This window comes from Thamnophis sirtalis, unplaced genomic scaffold (assembly GCF_051295495.1).
Source record: "Thamnophis sirtalis isolate CommonGarterSnake01/CBP01778 unplaced genomic scaffold, rThaSir2_p1.2 scaffold_3, whole genome shotgun sequence".
In the NCBI taxonomy this organism is placed as follows: domain Eukaryota; kingdom Metazoa; phylum Chordata; class Lepidosauria; order Squamata; family Natricidae; genus Thamnophis; species Thamnophis sirtalis.
Window position 1 is genome coordinate 65,522,222 of NW_028261383.1, and position 22,705 is coordinate 65,544,926.

A 22,705-nucleotide genomic window follows, 5' to 3' on the forward strand; every position below is an offset into this window, starting at 1 on the left:
AATGCAGTCCATAGATCAAAACAGAATAGTCGTACAATTCTACTCAAATTTAAGCCTATTACTTCAGTAAAACATACACAAGGTTACAGTTTCATATTTCAAGAGGATTAATACACATAGATTACTAATGCATAAGTATTCAACTCCACTGAACTCAAGGGACTGGAGCACTGCATTCTGTTCAAACATATTGTATAGACAGAAATAGATCCCTCCTTGTTCTCTGTTCTCTACTCATCCAACTTTTACTTTTTTATTATTGTATAGATGTATTCTTATTGTGTCCTTTTTCATTGTTTATTTTATTGTTCTGTTATCTTACTACTGTTCTGTTTGTACTTTTTATTTCTTCATTTTTATTGTTCTTTTATTTATTGTTGTAAAAATAGGCATAAATAAAATAAATAAATGGAAACAAGAGGTCCCTCAAATAACCAGGCCGATGCCATAAAGGGCTTTATAGCTGGCAACCAGCACCTTGAATTCCTCCTAGAAAGCTACTGGCAATCACTGCAGTTTGTGGTTGCAACATGAGATATCTTTTACTGTTTGTGCCACTGTGTTTTTTATCCATTGTAGTTTCTGGATAGTCTATATAAGGGAAACTTCATGCAAAGCACACTGCAATAATCCAATCCTGAGATAACCAGGATATAAAGAGCAATCCTTCCCCTGCCATGCCTGCCAAGCCACACCACCAAGCCAAGCCACGCCCACCAAGCCACACTTAAAGAACCGGTAGTAAAAAAAATTGAATCCCATCACTGATGCAAATGGCATACAAAATAACCTGTGTAAAGTTTCACCTGGGCACAGCAGATGAGCAGGAAGTGGGAGTTCAGTGAAGTCCCCCCCACAACTGAGTACCAATCTTAAATGAGGAAATACAATTCTTTCCAAGGACAGTGATGGAAATGTCTCCACCAAAAGGTCCATTCAGTCTATTTTATTTACCCCATTTTTCAGTCCCTAAGTGAATGGATGGATGGATGGATGGATGGATGATAGATAGATAGATAGATGCCTTGAGACTGCTGGGAGTTGTAGTTCAGCAACTTTTGCAGGCAATCGCTTATGCATTCCAACTTTTATCATTCCCTTTTGCCTAAAACTGTTTTCAATGTGACAAACATTCTTAGATTTGCACTAGACTTCAGGAGGCCATTATAGATGGAATATATTAACTATTGTTATACAAAACATTGTCCAGCAATCTGTGATCTTTGTGACAACAATTATTGTACCTTTTATATCTCTTTCTTTGAACTGTGTGATAGGAAACATCATGGCATCTGCTAACTGAGTTGATAGTACCGCATGACAAGAACTGAGCTAAGAAGAAAAAAAAACAAGTACACAATGTTCCCTAAAATATAAACATTTTCATATTTCACTGTTGTTACAAAATAAGAAAAAATGTTAACTGAAGGACGGGCTGAAGAAGCAGTGGATCCTGGCATTTTTATCTCTGTTCTTTTTTTGCAGAAGTGGATAAAAAACAAAATATATATTGTTTAGCACTATTTTTATTTATTTTTTATTATTATTCATTATTTAGCATTATTTTAGTCTAATGTAATAATTTATTACATTCAAATAAGACCCAAAGAAGGCAATATGACAAACCATGATATAATCCTAACTTTTAGGCAGAATAAATCTGCATTTTGATATCTCCATTAAGAAAAGGTTGGTGCCTGCCATTAGGATTATGCCATTCAAAAAATGGTTTGTTGGGACCACAATTAGGAAGCAAGATTGTATTTGGAAAAGGTCCAGGCAAGCTCTTCCCTGATTCACTAGGGTATAGAAAGAAGACGAAGTAAAATACAATCAAGCTTGCAAGGTTCTATTTTTATAAACTAGCCCAATAAACTATTAACCTTATTCTCTTGTATAGTTGACTTTCTCGCCTGGTCTACCTAGCATGACTGACAGCTTGCATGGTGTGAAGGTTATGGACATCACATGACATCTGTAGAACCTGCTTGATAATGATGCAGAAGAGGCAGCAATCACAGCCCACACTAGCAGCAGTGACATTGGAATGTATAATTAGCCAGTTCTGGTAGCCAAATTTAGACTCCTAAGTAGAAGATCAAAACCAGGAACAAGAGAGCAGCCTTAGAAATGCTGACCATACTACTATTTTATATAGCATACAAATGGAAAGCTGCACTATCTGCAAACTCTAACACTATCATGTTGACTACAAAAGAATCAGTCCTCCTGAGCTCATTCATGGCTCCTGTCTGAACAGCAAATATATTTGAAGTTACATCTTATATACTAAGTATGGACTGTTCAGAAGTAGAAGCCTTTACTCATTGTTACTCATGCCATTGTCACTTTGTGAGTGGATTATCCTAATGATCTATATATAGGATGGCAACATTTTCTGAGTGCCACAAAATAAGATCTTCTGTAAGGCATTTGGGGAGTAATAAGATTATGTTACCCTGAATAGTGATGCCTCAGATTGATTGGCTATAATGGCATTATTTCTTTTTTAAGTCTTTAATATAAACTACTATAAACTGTTTAAAGTCTTTAGAAGTGGAGTGATATAAACATTGCATGCATGGAAAATAGGCTGATAGATTTTTAGAAGGGAAGACTTACCTCATCTATCACTTTGGCAAACTGCTGAAGAGTAGAATTCATAACTTCATCATCACCACCCAAAGGAAAGCGCTACCAAAAAAAAACCCCACCACTTTTTAAATTCTGTATTTATTGATTTTTTTTTCACTCTAAAAAATCACCGTAACATTGCAAAGATCTAATAACTTATACAAATTTAACATTGTTAGAAAATAATAAAGAATCTTGAAGCACTGTAAGTTAAATTTATATATATTGCATTGCTATATTTAAAAGGTATAAAAAACACCTGTTGGCCAGGAGAATTGTGCACATGCAGGCATGCGCACACACATTCACATATCTACAAGAGCTAGTAAATCATGGTATTAAATTATGACTACTTTGATAAAAAAAAACATTTGTCATTTATGGCAGTTTCAATTTATTTTTATCTGTTTTCCCCTTTCTGCGTTTCTATTTGTTATTTTCTGGTTTGTGTTGTTATGGACAAACCTTTAATGTTTTAATCAGACCATGCATGTTTTAATCTCTTATTTCTTTGTAAGCTGCCAAGAGTCATTTGATTGTTGCAGGGTAGTTAAGTAATAAGATAAATAAATTCTTAATAATAATAACTGAACAAAAATAAAATTGCATAGGCTTTATAAGAATAAGAAAGTGAAAAAAATAATGAATGTAATTCCTATGTGTTAAGCTACTGTTAAAACATATAAGTAGAGTTTATAGAAGATGCTACAAACTAGGCAAAAACAGATTATGTTATCTGTAATTAATTTTCCATAATGTTCCAGTCACTATCGCGAAACGTTGTAAAAATCAGGCTGCCATATTAACCCATTCAACTTGGATCACAACATTTTCATTTTATAAGAGGGCTCTACCTGTTTCTCATATTCTTTTAGAAGCTTTGAAGTCAAATGTGTTGCCGCACTGAGTTCATTCTAAAAAGAGAATTTATCCTGATTTTAAAAAGATTTTTCAAATATAAACGACAATAGAAGTACAATATAAAATAAATTAATCAGTTAAACAATGTTTCTTTAACTAAATGTATATGCTTTTTGTAACAATTATAGTTTCCCATTTTAAAAATGGAATGATTTATTACAAAGTCATAGACATACACACTTTTAAAACAGTAACCATAGATTTAGCTAAACAAATAAAAATTAATCAAATTCCCAGAATTATGACTGACCCATTGCTCATAATAGAAAATAATATCACTTTCTCTTGGAGCAAAAATTAAACTGCAGTAAAAGATTTGGAAGTAAAGTCAACAAGCAAAAGGAAGAGTGCTGCATATCTGTAGGATTCTTAATCTATGCAGACTATAGATTTAAAATTACTTGCAGAAGAGGGAAAGTTTTTTAAGAGTAAATGCAAATGTAGGTTTTCTTGCAGGAAGCTGAAGGGAGACCACAAATTATCAACATTATCTTAAACTTGCACACAGTTTAATGATAGGCTGCTTTTGTGAAATAAAAAAAAATCCTTTTTATGACATATCCTGGGAGATATATTCAGCATAAATCAGTTTATTAATTGGTTTACCTGTTGGGCAATCATAAAGGTTGATTGCTCAGGAGGTAAACTACACAGTTACAGTTAGACTTAAGGTGAGCTTTCCAATTTGATATCAAATTTATTAAGAATCTGTCCAATTCACCATATTATACAATACATGTAATAACTTAAATTGTTACATAAAAATGCTTGCATCTAAATATAATATTGTTAAAAACTTCTGAAGAATTTGTAAGTTATTTGTTAATGTTACTTGTTAAACAATTAATATGGAAATATTAAAGGAAAACTGTATTTTTCTTTTTCTTTTCATTCTTCTTTTCACATTGACTACTAAAATCCCCGGAGTTAAAATTTTGGTTCCAGGTAGTCTTCAATTTACAACCACTAATTTAGTTACTGTTCAAAGTTACAATGGCACTGAAAAAAGTGACTTATGGTCATTTTTCGCATTTATAACCATTGCAGCATCTCCATGGTCACATTATCAAAATTTGGACGCTTCACAACTGGCATATATTTATGACGGCTGCAGTGGCCGAGATCATTTTGCAACCTCTGAAAAGCAAAGGCAACGGAAAAACTACATTCACTTAACAGTTACAATGATTCACGTAACAACTGTGGCAAGAAATGCCATAAAATGGGATAAAACTCACTTAAAACTCACAATGCTTAGCAAATGGAACTTTTGAGTTTAATTGTGGTCATAAGTTGACAATTATCTGTATAATCGCATCAGTGATAAAAATTTGGAAATATGATTGAAGGTTAATTAATTTCTGCATTTTACAGTCAAATTACCTGTGCATCATAAATTCGATGCATAGCTTTATACAGCTGGTTGATATATCTGGAAATTGCAGCAGCATCTTCTTCAAATACACCCAGTAAAGATCGTGTCTAAAAAGAAATATATAAATTTTATAATATTGCAACCACACTATTTTAGCTACAGTTAACAAAGTTCCATTTCACATATAGGTAAGACAGAATCAGAATTCAAAACATTTCTATCTGATCTTTGACACATAACTAAGTTACCTGGCAAAAAGCAATTTTTAATGCACATCATTAAAACAAAGTATGCTGGCATAGTAACAGAATACTTAAATTCCTTTCAGTAAAATAGTTCATTTACTACTCTTTTTATGACCAACAGTGATAGGGAATAATAATTAAATATTTGAGCTTTATGTTTTTGCCAGTTATAAAAATTTAATACTATACAGTTTAAATCTATTTTATATTGAACTTGAAATCTAGATACAAGATAAAATTTCCTTTGAGTCAAGCTCTATACTGGTTACCACAGAGAGATGTCAAAGTTGTTTTCTTAGCTAAAATAAATTCAAAGAATATATTCTCTAAATGATAAAGTATAACTCAAGTTAAGCTTTATAATCTTAAAATATCATTTAATGCTGGCTTTTCAAACTGCTCCTCACTAACTTATGTGGAAACTGAACAGTAAGAATAAGAGCACTGTTCTTTTATGAATGGATAACTGGCTATAAATACTATAGAAATGGAAAAGCTAAAAGAAATCCTTCCAAGAATTAACAACAGTTTATGGAATTTATATTTGTATGGATAGAATGAATACTCAATTAATTTTCTTTTTAAATTCTCATTAACTAATTGATAATGACTCAAGATATTAAGTATATTTTGGGAATGAATATGAATATATATACTGTGTATAACTAGTTTTTTAAAGCTTAAAAAATCTTATAGAGGATAGGAACCTCAGGGTTATATGAAATAAAAAAAACTAAAAGTGTCTCTCTTTAAAGACAATTTACATTTCCAGTGATAAGCTGACCTTCAGAAGGCCATCCTTTTAAAATATTTGGGCTGGCTACTCTAGGACACAGAATGCTGAAACAGAGGGCATACAGATAATGTAACACAGAGAGCTTTGCTAAATAATGTTGGCTGGAATTTCCAGGGATAATGGTTGTCCCAATTATGGAAATTACAAAAGACTGATTAGATACCATAAACTAGTTTTAATGCATTTTTAAATTAATTATATTTGTAGAATTACAGGAATTTCCACTTCCTTAAAAGCAACAGAACAGGGATGCAAAAATCCAACGAACAATAGATTGCATCAAAGAGATAAAAAGAACTTTACTTTTGCAGCCCAGATCTGAAATCCCTACCAGACAAGCAATCACATTAAAGTAGGTAGGATCTAATAAGCAAGAACATCACTAACTAAACTTTTGAACAAGTGCAACAAAGGTAACATGTATTTACTACTGCATCTATTAACTGAAAGTCTGGATTTAAAAGTGATGAATATTAATATGATGAATAAATCAAATAAATTATCAACAACGATCAACACAAATGTTAAATGTTTTTCTGGAATCCTTCAAATTCCACTAAAGCAAAAAAAAAAAAAAAAAAAAAAAAAAGCAGGGAAAGGTTCCTTTCCTGTAGAGATCCCATTGTTGAATCTGAATTGTTGTCAGCAATGTGTTAACTTTGCTCTCAAAGAGTGTTTTAAATGGGCATCTTAAAAAAAGGAGTTGTATGCATATTTATTAGAAGTAATATCTTTAAATGATCACTGTCACTTGTAGGAGAATATGCTATTAAAACTGGATATTAAAATATTCTCAAAAATGGGAGACTCTAAAGATTAATAGAAGAAAGATGTAAAGAGTTTAGTATCATATAAATTCAGGCCATTATACTGGTATATTTAAAAAAAATGAACTCGATCCCACAATAAAGATTATTTTGCCAAAGCTGTATCTATCTTACCCATCAATATAATTGCTATAGCTAAGATCAAGACTGAAAAGTGATGCTCATATACAGTGTACAACAGCAGATTATAGGAAGTTTTTAAAAGATTTTCCTACTTCTTGTTTTTTGTAGCAACTGATGGGATTACTGGTCAATACAGATGGTCCTCAATTTACAACTGTTCAAAGTTCCAACAGTGCTGAAAAGACTGAGTTATGACCATTGTACTATTCCCATAGTCACACAATCAAAATTTGTCTCCTTGGCAACTGACTCAGATTTATGACGGTTGCAATGTCCTGGGGTTACATGATCCCCTTTTTCAACCTTCTGAAGCCAGATTCACTTAACAATCATGTTACTAATTTAATAAATTGATTCACTTAGCAACTGTGGTAAAGAAAGGTAGTAAAATGGGACAAAATTCACTTAGCAAATGTTTCACTTAGCAACAGATATGTTGGGCTCAATTGTGGTCATAAGTGGAGGACTACCTGTACTTCATGGGAGTATGAAATAGACACAGTACCAACTTTTAATGTATAAAATTATTCTGATGTGTTTCGAACACCACTATTTATTGAAGAAGTATAACACAAATGAAAAATTTCAGAAGAAAACAGGAATTCATAATCGTACCATATATTCAATCCTCACTGTCAAACTATTCACTAAGGCTGCATTACTATTACTATTAGTCTTCTAATCATTCCTATCATCCATTTTCCCACTTATGACTGCAGGACTGTAATTTTGTTGCTTGTATCCTTACATTTATATTGATATTGATTGTTTCCTGATTGCTTATTTGTACCCTATGACTATCATTAACTGTTGTACTTTATGATTCATGATAAAAGCATCTTGTCTTTTTAAGTACACTGAGAGCAAATGCACCAAAGACAAAGTCCTTGTGTGTCCAATCACACTTGGCCAATAAATAATTCTATTCTATTCAAATATGCTAATGCCAAATAATTACAGATACTAGCAAAGGCAAACTGGTTTCTTCAGTCCTAGCCAAGTTTATTCATTCTTAAATTGGTACTTCAAAGCTACTGACAAAAATCATCTGCTTAAATCTGGGCGAAGAAGGGCGCGGGCAGGGAAACCGAGGCAGCCACTGAAACAATTTACACACAACGCAAGGAACAAAAACAGAGCCGGCCCTTTTATTTATTTTATATATATATATATAAAACGCTCCCTGAACTTCGGTAGAAAACAACTGCTATCTTTTACAAACACACACACACACACGAACGAACACGCGCGCGCACACGAGCCCCGCAGAAAACAGCCGCGGCTCCCTCCTCTTGCTCCGCAACCTTTTTGCAAAGGAACCCCTGAGCTTTTCCACGCGAGATCACGCCACGCGCCTCACACCTGGCAACACCTGCACCGGCCCTGCCGGCTTTAAAGCGGAGCCCTGACCTCCCCCTCGGAGGGACCCCCGGGAAAGAGGCATCTTCTCCCCTCGCCGGGTGGTTTGAGCCCTTCTCGCCTCTCCCGGGGAGCGATCACGGCGGCAACAGGCTGTTTACGGCCTCCGAACCGCGGCGGGGCGAAGCGAGCTACCTTCCCAGGGCTGGAAAGGGGGCAGAAGGAGCCCGGCTCGGCCATCCTCTCCCTCCTCCGCCCCCCTGCTACTGCGCGGAGTCCCCTTCCTCACCTGAGGACTGTCTTCCAGCGCCTCCTCGATAGGCAGCTTGTCTATTCCAGGCATGTCGGCGGCTGAATCTTCCCAGGCCAGGCCAACCCCCCCTCCTCGCCGCACCCAGCCCGACGGCCCTGTTCCCGCCTTCCCCCGCGCCTCCGAGCACCCCGACAGGCCCGCTCCGCTCAGGAAATCCCGCCTCGCCGCTTCCCCGCGGCCGCCCGTCCGGACAAGGAGCGGCCGTCAGCGAGGCTGTGCGCTTTCCTATTGGCTGGAAGGGCGGCCAGTCTGGCTGGGCGAAAAAAAAGAGGAGAGTGTTTTTTCGGCCCCGCGGGGTTCTGGTGACGGGGGAGGCGGAGATTGAGGGGAGGGTGTCACTTGTGGGGCTTTCGCCCCGTCGGGGGGCAGTTTCTGTGGGGCAAAGGCTTTTGCGCCCGCATATGCTCCAGGTGGCACTGTACCCTGATCTCCGCTTCTGTGCGGGTCATCCCTATTGTGCCGTGTTGTCATGGTGCCATGATTCATCTAAAATTGTAGAGTGGGAATTGGATCTCATAAATATTAAGATGGCAATGAGCTCATTTAGGGCTGATTGACAAGGGCTTAGTAACCCGATTTAGAGCAAGTGGCAATTCCAGGACTGCCGAGTGAGAATACTTAAGTGGATATTAATTTACTTCTTCAGAAATAATCTGAATCCCCGCTTGAGTTTTCCATGCTTGTTAATTCCCCCCCCCCCCGGGTTGAATTGGTTCTGGGGGGGAAAGCCATACCTCATTCTCAATTTGCTTACTGACCCTCTGCAGTGATATTTGGGCCTTTGCAACTATGTCCCAACTATAGGCAGATTTTTTAAGGCAACAAAGACTTATGAAGGAACTATGGAAATGTCCACTTTATTTGTCTTAGATGTAACTGTTGCCCTTAAAATGTCCCAGATGACTACCTCCCAGTAGATATGCTTATCATATTCTTTGGGTATTAGGTTGTGTGAAAGGGACACAACATAACACGTTAATAGCTGGCAGCTTTTCAGTGATCTTGGTGATGGGATAGATTAGGCAACAGCAGCAAAATCCAACTTTTTTTCTACTGTTATTACTATTTAAACTGTGGTGTCTACTTTCTTTGTAATATTCTTTGTCCTCTCTTACATTAGGGTTGACTTTAGGATTTATTTATTTTTTATTTTATTTTATCTTTATTTGTATGGCTGCCCATCTCATCAAGCAACTCTGGATGAGGAACAAAATTTAAAAAATGAAAGTAATTACAATAATACAAACATTAAAATGCATAGCAGCCAAGACTAAATCTCTCATCAAGAAGCAGATTTGTAGTTTATGTCAGCCTTATTCCGCCTTATTGCTTCCCTGTTAATCAGGGAAGTCTCTAAAATGGTTGGTTAATGAGCACATTAATGAGAACCAGTTTGGCCCAGTGATTAAAATACCAGGCTTGAAACTGTGAGGCTGAGATCTAGGCCTGCATTAAGTCATGAAAGCCAGTTGGGTGACTTTGGATCAGTTGTTGTCTCTCTGCCCAACTCACCTCGCAGGGTTATTGATATTGGAAAAATAGGAGGAATGAGTATTAGGTATGTTTGGTGCCTTGAATAAATATAATAAAGGCAGGGGGAAATAAATAACAAAAATAATTATCTCTCCTTCCAATTCATTATCAATTGTGCACTGTTTAATCCAAGTTTATTGCTTATTGCATTTTTCAAACCTGAAGGGGTTGACATTTTGGGTTTATGGAAATAGACTTATAACTGATGATAAATTTAGGGTACATCTCTGTTGGAAACTGCCAGCCAGGCAAGGGAGTGGGATCAAGTGAGGAGTTAGCCTTGAGCCTGTGGCAACTGCAAGAGACCTATGACAACCCACCCATCATGCCCAAGTTCCATAGAACTTTATCTCTTTGTTCTCAAGGAAGGGAAAGCAGTCTGGGGAGATTCTTGTAGTATAGGCAGAATACAATAAAATACTTAACTTGAACTCTTTGATGTGTGGATCCGGTTGCTTGTGCCTGACAATATCCTAAATTTCTGGAAACCTCAAATGGACACATCAGGGTCAGACAATGAGATAAGCCATAAACTTTGTTTAGAGAACAGCACACAGTGGGAGAGGGATGGTAGTATGTATATTTGTGCAGTAATTGAACTGTTCAGCTTAATATGCTGTAGAGCTTAACATACTCTACAGTCTATCATTTTATAAACACCTGTTTTAATGAAGCAGACTTCTTGAGTTACTTTTATATGATTCTGTTCAAATACTAGTTTCACAAAAATGTCAAGCTTCAGAATTAGAAATGAAACCAGATGATAAAGACATTGTATTTATCCGCATATATGGTGATTTATCTAAATTAATAACAGCCGAATGGCAATTATTACCCTTTTAAAAAATAAAATGCATCAAATACTTTAAGAAAATATTGTTTTATAATATAGGCGAACCAAAGTCATAAGACTAAAAATGACATCAGTATCAAATATTTATTATAGATCATATGAAGTAACTTGCAAAGATAAGCCATTTAAAAAATAAATTATTAACCAAGATGTATTTAGTATGTCTTTATACATTTTTTTGTATTCTACTTTTTCTCTGTTTAAATATACCAAGATAGCTAGATTGCCAAGTATTTTACTATACTGGCAATGATCTAACCTTTCTTTTTAAAATGTGAGGAAAAGAGAAGAAATAAAATACATTCCAAGCACAAAATCTACTATTTGCAATTATTCTTAATACATATCTATCTGGCATTTTTACAGATCAGATTTAAATTCCTAAACTACTGGTGGACCATGGAAATATGAGCAGGAGGGTGTTAAACTCTACTCAGCCACCCATTAGTTATTCTAGACCCCACTGATTTGAATATTCCAGTCTCAGAATAAAGCAAATATGCATTGCTAGTACAGCATCTTGGCTTGAATAATAAAAAGAATTGCAATCAATAAGTTTAGTTTGATTTTTGTCTGCCATGCTAGATGCTCATGGCCCATACTTATTGTAATGGTAAGAAAATATTTGTACAGCAACAACTCAAAGAAGGGTATGAATGTGTATGTCTAATTCAGTTCCTGTAACTATTCCTTTCCTCTCAGGCAGAGCCTTCAGAACAGAGCTCCCTCATGACCAACAAGCATTCCTTTTCCAAGTCCACAACTTCTCTTAGATGTTCTGGAGGTGAAGCATGAGAATGGAAAATTGGCGAATGGGGAGGGAGAATGTCATGTGGTCTTCAACATTACTTCAAAACTCCTTTATAGATGTGGTTGAACTTCCAGTGAAAGTATCACTTCTCAGCATCTGGCTTGGCAGACTGAGAAAATGTGATGGGGAATAGTAAAATAACTTGATCTCTGGCCAATATCTGGGAAATGTTGACAAAAAAAGTTTCCACTCTTGTTTTATAGAAAATTTATTTCCCCTTTTCCCCTTCTATATGTAATCCATTTGCAAGGCATACAATTATCAACTAAACCATTAACTAATACAACATTGACCGTTTTACTGATTTTTTTAAACGTTCATCTTTTTGGTTAGTAACAATTAAGTCCTTTCAAGGTAATTAAGGAAGACTTTATTTGCTGTAAAATAGGAGTTCATGGACGCTAGGTGGCAACATTACAGAGTTGTACCGCAGTTGAATATATTGTTTCAACAAAATATAGTAATTATTTGTTTGTAAATAAAGACATAATGAAAAATAAAACAACCATTTTATTTTTGCAATATTTATTTTGCTTCTTACAACATTTCTAACAATACATTTGAGGATTGCCCTTTGAAACAAAATGGTTTTACCAAGAATATTGCCTGCTTCCAGGTACCACTGTAGATTTCAGATTCATCAATACACACGTGTTCGTTCTCTCTCTCTCTCTCTCTCTCTCTCTCTCTCTCTCTCTCTCTCTCTCTCTCTCTCTCTCTCTCTCTCTCTCCCTCCCTCCCTCTCTCTCTCTCCCTCTCTCTCTCTCACACACACAGACACGTCAAATATTCCACACAACACTGATAAGAACCAATGTGAATGTGGAGTAAATAAAAATTAGGCAACCCAGGAACAAAAATTGATAAAGAATAAATAAGTGTATTTGCCAAATGCTTAGGATAAGCCTTTACAGGGGATAATCTGATAAATATATGTGCAATATTCCTCATAGATCTAACAGTGATCAGCGTATGTGGAATTGTGGTGTACTTTTAGTACACCATAACTTGCTAAGACCCAATAGCACATGCTGGTAGCAGGAAAATAGTTATACTACTGTTTTAAAGCTGAGTTTACTTCTCAGTTGTTTCTTGATAGAAGGATAGAAAATTGACAATTATCCAATATGCTTAAAAAGAATCAACATTAATTGTCTTTTCAGTTTTTAACATACAGCTTTAACATACTAAACTAAAAAAACAAATGGGGGGAAAAACAAAAAGGTAAAACAGCTGTTTTTAAATAATGTACATTACATTTGACTACAGAGCAAACTTTTGGTTCAGTTTTTCCATTTTTGTCTATGTTTCAAAAGTAAAACATTAAACATATCAAAGATTGCAAATCTGGAATGATGCAACTGTCCGGTCATGAAAGAATAATATTTTTTGTTATGCTACGTACTTGAAAATCCATCTCTTCATACTGATGAGTTCCAAATATTTGGTGTAACAGTTCAAAATTGCATTCACATCTTTCAATGTTATTACTCTTTTCAAAAAAAAACATATTTATAAACCTATGAATATTAAATTCCATGTCGTAATGTCCTTTTCATATTATATTTTCAGTTTAAAGAAACTGACAGCCAACTCTTTCTAAACATTATTTGAAATGTCCAGTAAACAGGAAAAAAGTGGTATTTGACTGTTGAATCTTCTTAAGAATGAAAAAGCATACTTTAAGGTTTTGGAAAAAACTCCCAGCAAGTCTTTATTCCAGAGTTCTTGCAATACTTGATGTGTACCTCAAAATATTCAGTCATTCATGTCCTGATCAGTTCCCATTTGAACTACTGGAATGCACTCTCCATCGGACTGCCTTTGAAGACTGTCCACAAGCTACAACTGGTCCAGAATGCAGTGGTACATGCAGTGTTGGGAGGACCCAGCTTCACCAGTTTCATAAGCTGCACTAGCTCTCAGTTTCCTTTTAGGTCCAATTCAAGATGCTAGTTGCCACATTTAAAGCCCTAAATGGAATGGGACCAGGTTATTTGCAAGATGGTTCTTCCCTGAGAGTATCTGCCCCCATCACACCAGATCATATAGGATAGGCATACTTTCGGTCTCTTCCCTGAAATCTGCCATCTAGCAGAATGTAGGAGGTATGCCTTTTCCAAGGCTGATCCTACCTTGTGGAACACCTTCTCTTCATATAGGCCAGTGATGGCTAACCTTTTCCAGACCAAGTGCCCAAAGCACACACGCCCAAACCCCCAAAATGCAATGTGCACATTCCTCCTGTGCATGTGCCCTGTGCATTACACATGTTCTCCCTGCATGCACCCTACCCCTGCACAAGCATGTGCAGTCCCCCGTGTGCATGCACATGTGCTCCCACATACGCCCCCACATGCACGCAGTCCCCTGCATGCATCCCACGCATGCACAGCAGAGACCCAACGACCAGCTGGCTGGCGGGATGCATGCATACATGCGCGGTGGAGCTGAACTGGGGCAATGGCTCACGTGCCCACAGAGATGTTGCTGCGTGCCACAGGTTTGCCATCACGGATATAGGCACTTGCAGGCTGTCCATGAATTTGCTGTCGCTGAAGCTCATGAAGTTGTAACCTTCATTAATTTGGGTTGTTCTCTGCTGAAGGACAAAACCTAACCTTATTCTCCTAAATTAGCTTGCTGCCTTATCACTGTCACAAAACTGTTACATATGAGCTTGGAATTCAGCAAATTGTTATGGGGAAGTCTGAGTGCATCATAGACTATGATTTGTAAAGCACAATGGCTGAATCCAGCTTTCATCTTAAATCTAGACCAGACCTTTTCCAGAAAACATGGAAAAGAATGGAAAAATAAAATAACCCCGGAATAAACAGAGCAAATATCTTTGCTCTTATCTTTCTGAGCCACCCTGAAGTCATAGAGTTATTTTAGTGGCCATATACATTTTCATAAATAAATAAAGTTATTGGTGAAATTCACTAGCTCTGCTTTTAACTGGCCTTTTATAAATTTCATTTGCCATAACAATATATTGCAAATTAGGATGAAAATAACCATCTTTCATCTCACTGAGCATCAATAAAACAGGTTATGATCTGGCTTTTTAAAAACTGCATACTGTATTTGATGAATTCCTCTGAGAATGCCAACATAACACTACCTTTGGCAAGTTGGGTGGCATCCAAGTTTGATGAACAAATAAACAAACAAAATGGCATCAAATTAAATTCTAAGCTAAGAAAATAGAGGAGCAGACCTTTTAACAGTATTTCATTCAAGTGTTCTATAATCTAACCACTTGGAAGACAATTACTGAATTCTGACAGCCCATTGCAGTGTGCCTTATGACAAAGACTATTGTCATCTTAGTGACCATGTTCATCATTACGTATGCATATGAAAAAGCAAACACTTTTTCTTCAGGATTACCCTAATAGCATTAAGAGATTATTTTTAAATTTTCATTGGAAGAAAATGCACTTAAATGAGATTACTTATTACTTGACTGGTTTCCTATCATGCTGTTTTGTTTAGGTAAATGAAGTCCACAAGAGTATTATTTAAAAACAAAACTGCCACCAACCAAGCCCTGATTTTATACATTAATGATTTCAAATAAAAGAGAAGTGTTATACTTGTGCATTGGTGCTTTTGAAAAAGTTAAGTCTGATACTCTGGTTACAGGAGATAACACTTTTTGTTCTTCTTGGTGCACTCCCTCCTCCATTAGTTGCTAATTACTTGGAAACAAATAAACAATTAACTCCTCTTGCCTCTTGGTGGGAGAATCTTCATTGACATGCTAAAACTTTCTAATAAAAGATTTTAATTAATGACGTGGCAAATCCAACCCCCTTGTTGCCAAAGCTATAAGAAAAGACCTGTAAGTAAAAGCTGAATTATGGTGTGGGGAGGCTGGCAAAAGAATGGCAGGCAGATCCTTGTATGCTCATAATGCGGCTTCGTCTTATAATAATCAGAATAAATCCAGTCTTGGGGAAGGCAAAAACACTTCCTTTTCATTTTCCATTGAAAATATTTTGGGATTAGAGCAGGAAAAAGATGGCACTCCAGCTGCAAAACCCCACAGGCCATGGGTGGAAAAATGCAGTGATTTAGGTAAGATGGAAGTTAAGATTCATTTCAATGTTTTCTTCACCTTTTCACTATGTTCCTTTGCTTTAAGTTATAAACCACGTTTAAGAGTCAAATTGTAAAGAAAATCAGATTGTTGTGTTTCAGATCTGCCTCTGAGTTTAAACTACTCTATTACATTTTGCTAGTAATCATGTTTGAAATGCTTGTGACTTTTCAGGAGAAGATTGTTTGCCCTGCCTACATCTCTCTTCAATATGCTGTGCACTCCCTTTGTATAATACAAGCAACTGCCGAAAAGCTGAAGAAAGAGTTTTGAAATGTGAAAACTATTTCGCAGTCAATGAAAGATTTTCTTACAAAAGGGACTTGAGTTGGTACAGAGGTAGGAGGCCAAGGACTGCATTCACTCAAATCCAGGTAGGGATTTAGCCCATTTAACCTATTCATGCAGCTAAGAATGGCTGTTGTGCTCCCTGCATTCTTTAATAAGGGGCATTGATTAGAAAGAATCCAGAAATGCCTGTTTCACAAGAATTTGTACAATCATACATTTACTGAAGAAAACGTTTCCCAAATGTTATATCTAATCAGCATTCTGAGCTCAAAAGAGTTTAAATGATTTTTATCGACTTGAAATATTTTAGAATCTTAGCCAGATTTTTATTAAAAGCTTTGGCTCTATCATGAATGTTTAAAATATTCTGGCAGTGAAAACAAACAGATAACAGAGTGTTTGTCTATTCTCTTTAGATAGAAATACTGGAAAATGTTTTTAGAGTGAACTCTTATCCTGGCATTGATGTTAGAGAAGAGCTGGCTCAAAAATTAGATTTAGATGAAGACAGGATCCAGGTAACTTTTTATGCTTGCATTATTGGAATCTCAAATTTTATGTTTGCGTAGCAGGAGTCATAATGGATGGGAATAATAATAATAACTGCCAATATTCTGGCCTTGACTGAAGAAGATAACAGTATTAGTTCACTTTGAAATGTTGTATGAAAGAAAAAATGGGGGATTTTTTTTTTCAATTTTACCTTCTAATTCTACTTATGTTTGCAATACAGTAATACCTGGATAATAAGGTAATACATTTTAATATATGCCAGAAAAAATGTCTGTTGCTAAGACCAAATAAGTAAGATTCATATCCAACTTAATTCAAACTGAGTAGGTTGAATAAATCATGTATTTTTCTGAAAGATTTGGTTCATATATCACAATAACACATGTGCTAAACAAACCACAATGATTTCTTATAAGTAACACATTAAACCATAAATAAGCTAAGTACACTTTGGCTTCATGCAATATATGAAGCCTAGAACACTGAGTGGGATTTATACTTAAATAACTATATTTGCCACTATAGCAGATGGCAGCATTTACCAGACCCAAGAGGCTAAGTGTCAGTTGGTATGTGGCTAGAAAGCCCTAAGGGCTAAGGGTGGGTGGGGGGTGGTTTAAAGAAGGATCCTAGAAAAAGGGCAGGTCAAACTGCTTTCTTGTTGATTGATGGTATTCCATCAAGTGGGTTTTTTTACTCCTAGGGACCACACAGATAGCAAGAAAATTGCAGGGATGTGCTCAATTGCAGGGAAGTCATTAGCAGTCAAGTTTGATTCAAAAGTATCTTTGCCTTTAAATGTATTTAGAACTAAAGCCTAAAGCAGGGGGTCCAACCTTGGCAACTTTTAAGATCTGTGGACTTCAGCTGCCAGAATTCCCCAGATAATCATAGTGATTGGGGAATTCTAAAAGTTGAAGTCTACAAGGCTTCAAGTTGCCAAGGTTGGATGCCCCTGACCTAAAGGACATCACTTCATCTGGTTTTTAGATTCACACTTTTTCTAACACGGTTAGATTTACTGGTAAATCAATTTTGAAAAAATCACTTCTGAAAAATCTTGCCAAGAAAATTGCAGGTACTTGTCCAGGTAGCATCCAAGAACTGGACACAATTGAATGGAAGACGAATGGGACATATCTGAGTAAATATGCAAAGATTGCTTTCCTAAGTGCAAACTTTTAAAATGCTTGGATGTCCATGTAACCTCTGGGAATACATTTTGATCAGAAGGTGGTAATAATAACAGCAACAAGAATAATTAGAACAGACACTTACCTATTTAGAATGCTAGCCAATGGTTTAATTTAAAACAGATTATATAATCTTAACCCAATTACAGATTACCTTTTTGATTTGTCTGCATTCAAAATTAACTGATTTTATGTTTTATTTAATATAGTGAACATAAGGGATTGTTTTTATACATCAATACAACATTGTTGGCAATAGAGAGAGAGTGCTTCCTGCACTGGTGATTCTTAGATGTCTGGATAGAATTTTACCTACAAGCTTTGCACTTCATTGAAATCAATGTTTGATCTCTTGAAGCTAGATAGCAATAATTGTCTTGTGTTTGTTTATCAATCATCTTTTGAAACCATCCATCTCCCTCATTGAGTTTTCCTGAAGAAGTGTTGCTTCTCATGTTTTACTGCAAAAATTCACTTTAATTTGAAATGAGAAGAAAGTTATAATTCTGATGGAACATGCTTCTACTGATATACAGAAGTTGGTTCCCTTCTGATGTCTTAGATTAGGGTAAGGCTGGGAAAGTTCTTCTATATGAGTTAATAGGATCACGTCTCACTCAAGCAGAAAAGTTCTTTATTCTTTATAAGCAGCTTCTTATATTTTTACCTGCTGGAATTTTATTAATATTATAGTTTTAACCTTATTTACCAAAAACTTCTTTTTACAGTACTGTATTATTATTAAACATGTACTTTTTTTCTCTCAATTTTAGATCTGGTTCCAGAACCGCAGGGCAAAACTGAAAAGATCCCACAGAGAATCACAGTTTCTAATGGTGAAAAATACTTTTTCTCAAACAATTATAAAATGAAAAGAAATATCTACAATGCATTATTTTACTGTAGTAGATGAATTCCTCGTAAATCACAATGTGTTATCAGAGATTTATCATGTTAAGATAGGTTTTGATGTTATTTTTTACATGAGTGTAATGATTTTATTGTAAAAGTAAACAATAAATATTATTGTTTCATGATTGAGTGATGAAAGCAGATTTCTGTAACTAGTTTAATAGGTATTTCAGAAGGAAAGAAGACAAAACGACAGTTTTTGTAAGTCATTGTCTTAAGTATTGGTGACATATCATTGAAAAATCAGAAAAATTCCACATATCTCATATACTGATTTTCTCCATATCTATGCTAGTGACCCCAAGATCCATGCATGGGAATGTGGAATGCAATCCAAAAATTTCATATGGAAAGCTCATTACCCAAATTTCAGTACCTGTAGGAAGTCCTGCCAAGGCAGGATAATTTCTCAGCAACAGCCTTTCAGTTTCCACAAAATTTGACCTGGAATTAAGGATCATTTCCTGCAGAATGCTTTCTATAACCGAGGAAAGTTGTCAATTGCAATACATTTTACACACACACAAATATAAATGTATATGTTTGTGTGTCTGTGTCTGTGTGTACAAAATATCCCATCTGGCATATACATTTTGGAAGTTAGTAAAGAAAATTATGTACACAAGTGATGCAGATGATTAAGTCAATACCAAAATACTACAAAAAATAATTGTTAAATCTTATTTGATTTATTATAAATTTATAATCTTGCTATATATTACTGAAAAGCTGGTTTCTACTTTCATAGATAGTTTGAGCAAACCATAAGATGGTTTGTTTCTTTTTGGTAGCATGTGCTAGAACAGTTAATTTAATAATTTAATAAGCCACAATTAAAATGGCTTATCGCAAGGAATAAACACAGTTTGCTCATAAATTTGATTAAAAATTGTGGTTATTGTGGGGGAAATGGTAGCAGGGAACATTATGTGCACTACATTCAATTGTACAAAGTGCAGTAAAAGTTTGAGATTAATAAATTATAAATACCTGAAGGAATCATTTCAGAGCATTTTGCTCTCCCTTTTAACCAATTCTTGAATTTTCTTGTCCAATTAGAGTACTAGCTAGTATCTGAAGTCACATACCTTAAAGTGGAGACCTATTGTTTTCATAGGTTTGTTTCCATATCAAGTATATACTCAATATCTCCAACCTGGTGTCATCTGGCCATAACGACAACTCCAAGAATTGCACAAGGCTGTAGATTCTAGGTATCATAATTGAGAAAGGTGCTATAAATATTTGGAGCTGCTATAAATACTTATCAAAAATCATCTTTAGATACACTGGAATGGGCAAGTTAATACTAGAATAAGAAATTATTAGATCAAGGACATTTATAAGTTCAGCATTTACCAGGCCTTACATTCATATAAAGTTTTAATATTTTTAAAATCAGAAATGAACTTTAGTAGCCAATCAGAAGCATTTTAAAACGAGACAACAGAAGTATTTGCCTTCATTCAAGATTTACCTAACCAAGAAACTTATTTAATTCAAAACTGATTCATAAACTTCAGGTGAAAATTCCCTGATTTGAGCTGTTTCATTCAAAGCTAACCTATTTTTTATGAGTTATGGCTTATGGCACCCCAGAGTCATTAAGTGCATTTGTTTGTTTGTTCTACTAGGCTTATGTGCCTAGTAGATGTACGCTTATTTACAACACCACAAATTCATCCTAATTACTTTCCTTCAGGAAAAGAATTTTGCTCCGTTTACTAATTTTAACATGTTTCCCACTTTATTTTTAACTTCATAATGATAGGCTTGTTCTGCACGAAGATATTTATGTATTTTAAATATTTGCTTTAGGTGTATTTTTCTGTAGATTTACTGGATTTCCACAAGGATGTCATGTTTTATGATCTAGGAAGAATCAGGCCGTTTTGACAGGTTGATTATTTTGAGGTGTATATTTTCTTTTTCTTTTCTTCAGTTTATTTTATTTCACTGAGGATTTGTTTTCCCTCAGCAGTAACATTACATTTTATAAATATCTACTAAAATAGATTCAAGTAACTTCAGTGGTGCTTACTCCTAAATATGAATACTGTACACGCTAGCACTGGTTTTAATTGTCCTGATAATGATGAAATCAAGGCTGTACCTGAAGCAATTTTTCCACCTTTCCTCTTTATGAGTTGCTTTGCCATTTCCACGCATGAATTGGTTATCCAGCACTTTCCTCACTAGATATATGTCTATCATAAGTGTTGAAATGCAGCACCATGAAATTCACATGTTTGTTTCAGGTGATAAAAATAGTACTCCGGGGATTGAGTAGGGCACATACTGTATGTTCTATTATCCAGCATGTTGAAATAAAAACTAGATAAAAGTAGAGAAAATTAGAACAATCAGATAAAAATAGTTTTACTGGTGAATTATTTATGTAACCACTTCAACAAAACTAGTGATATAAGTTTAGCTGAGACCTAAGTTGGCCTGATAAAGTTTTGTCATAATAAGGAATGTAATTGTAATTATTTTCCCTACTTCCATGGAAAATAATTACATATATGGATAATATGGATTTTTTAAATTTTAGTCTGAAACTCTCATTTTATATTGTACTAGCTGAATACCCGTGGTCCACTATGAAACTATGTTTTTGGGCTTGATAAATGAACACTTACAGCTTGAAAATTAACGAGTAGTTACAATAAGCCTCTCCTCTCCGCTTCTCTCCCTCAGGCTTGCCCCACAGAATCCTCCCCTAGCCTATCCCCTTCTCTCCCTCAGGCTCCTCCCCAAACTCCCAGTGCACAGGCCGGATGAGTCACATGTTGGCCATGCCCAAGTGGCAGTTGGAACAGAGTTATTTTCAGGTTGAGAGGGGAGTAGAATATCTAACTCCTTAGCATCAGTGTGTGTTAATAATAATATAAGAAATACTAATGATCTGATGACCACTTCAAAAAATCCTTTCTTAGCGAGCACCTAGAAGCCAAATTTCAAGTTTGTAGGCTTTATGGTTCTGGAGATATCATGATCATGGTATGAATGGTTTTCGCTTTTATAACTATAGATTATGTGGTTGTCATGTTTATTCTTTTCATACTCTATTTGATGGTATATTTGTTTAGGAAATATTCATAGAACTTATATACAATGGTCCTACAAGCACAGTAACTACAATTTTTAGAAATCTATTGTACATAGAAACCAGAACATCATGCAAAAGGCTTATCAAAACCTTTCTTCACACAGTCCCATCTGCAATATGAAGAGGACCTCTATTTATGTATTGCTTGTATGAAATGGGAGTGTGAATCTAATTTTTTCAGTCTAAGTCATAATACATAATAACTAGCACCCACACTATAAAAATTGAGTAGGTATAAGGAGTCACAGAAAAAGAAGCTACCGATACTTAGAATGATGTACCTTTCTTTCCCATGTAATTTCAGCATCTTTCTCACAAATGCAACAGTACATTATGGGCAATGTAAAAATTACCTTTTGTGGTTTAACTTTCACCCCTCTTGTGGCAAAGTATAGACTTGCATAGGTCTACACAAAGTCTTAACTCAAATCATGGCTTGATATTATGGAATAAGGCAGAATATACTCTTGGTAATTGGAAAGTTTACAGTTTTGAAATGCAGCGTCTTTCCCCACTTCCTTTTTGTCCTACCTTATGATAGACTTATACGTAATATTGGTATAACACAAACACAAAGAGTTGTCCAGCAGTTAGGACTGGATAGGATAGTAGCTAGTTGCACTGGACCAAGCAGTACCATCAGCAGCAGGAGAAACTTGTTGGCAGCTGTTTCGCCAAGGCCCAATATCTCACATTCCTCCCTGTAAGCCAGTGGTGTCAAACTCTCATTGTCACGGTATCATCAGGTAACATATCGTGACTTTTCCTCCCTCGCTAAACTAGGCG

At 35.6% G+C, this 22,705-nt stretch overlaps 2 protein-coding genes across 3 annotated transcripts in view; one reads left to right on the forward strand and one right to left on the reverse strand.

Moving 5' to 3' along the window:
• The window catches only part of APPL1 (adaptor protein, phosphotyrosine interacting with PH domain and leucine zipper 1), a 57,859-nt gene that overhangs the window by 27,806 nt on the left and 7,348 nt on the right, over positions 1–22,705 (reverse strand). The window contains exons 1-5 of one of the 2 annotated variants that reach the window (XM_087709031.1): positions 8,570–8,718; positions 4,939–5,037; positions 3,489–3,548; positions 2,623–2,694; positions 1,245–1,332 (exon numbers count right to left, since the gene is read on the reverse strand). In XM_087709031.1, the coding sequence (XP_087565157.1) occupies positions 1,245–1,332; positions 2,623–2,694; positions 3,489–3,548; positions 4,939–5,037; positions 8,570–8,623 (373 nt within the window). In that variant the 5' untranslated portion in view covers positions 8,624–8,718. Of the gene's footprint in view, positions 1–1,244; positions 1,333–2,622; positions 2,695–3,488; positions 3,549–4,938; positions 5,038–8,569; positions 8,719–22,705 lie in introns of those variants that run through there. The other variant, XM_087709032.1, reaches the window with a different exon arrangement.
• On the forward strand, positions 14,927–18,778 carry HESX1 (HESX homeobox 1). The gene is made up of 4 exons (XM_014057195.2): positions 14,927–15,876; positions 16,073–16,272; positions 16,606–16,707; positions 18,669–18,778. Exons 1-4 carry the CDS (start codon positions 15,684–15,686, stop codon positions 18,765–18,767), a joined length of 594 nt encoding a protein of 197 aa, XP_013912670.1. The 5' UTR covers positions 14,927–15,683; the 3' UTR covers positions 18,768–18,778.

Coding starts and splice junctions, on each gene's coding strand:
- HESX1 (XM_014057195.2), top strand. CDS start 15,684: ATGGCAGGCAGATCCTTGTATGCTCATAATGCGGCTTCGTCTTATAAT. Junction 15,877..16,072: donor GGAAAAATGCAGTGATTTAG/GTAAGATGGAAG, acceptor GTGACTTTTCAG/GAGAAGATTGTTTGCCCTGC. Junction 16,708..18,668: donor TAGATGAAGACAGGATCCAG/GTAACTTTTTAT, acceptor TCTCAATTTTAG/ATCTGGTTCCAGAACCGCAG.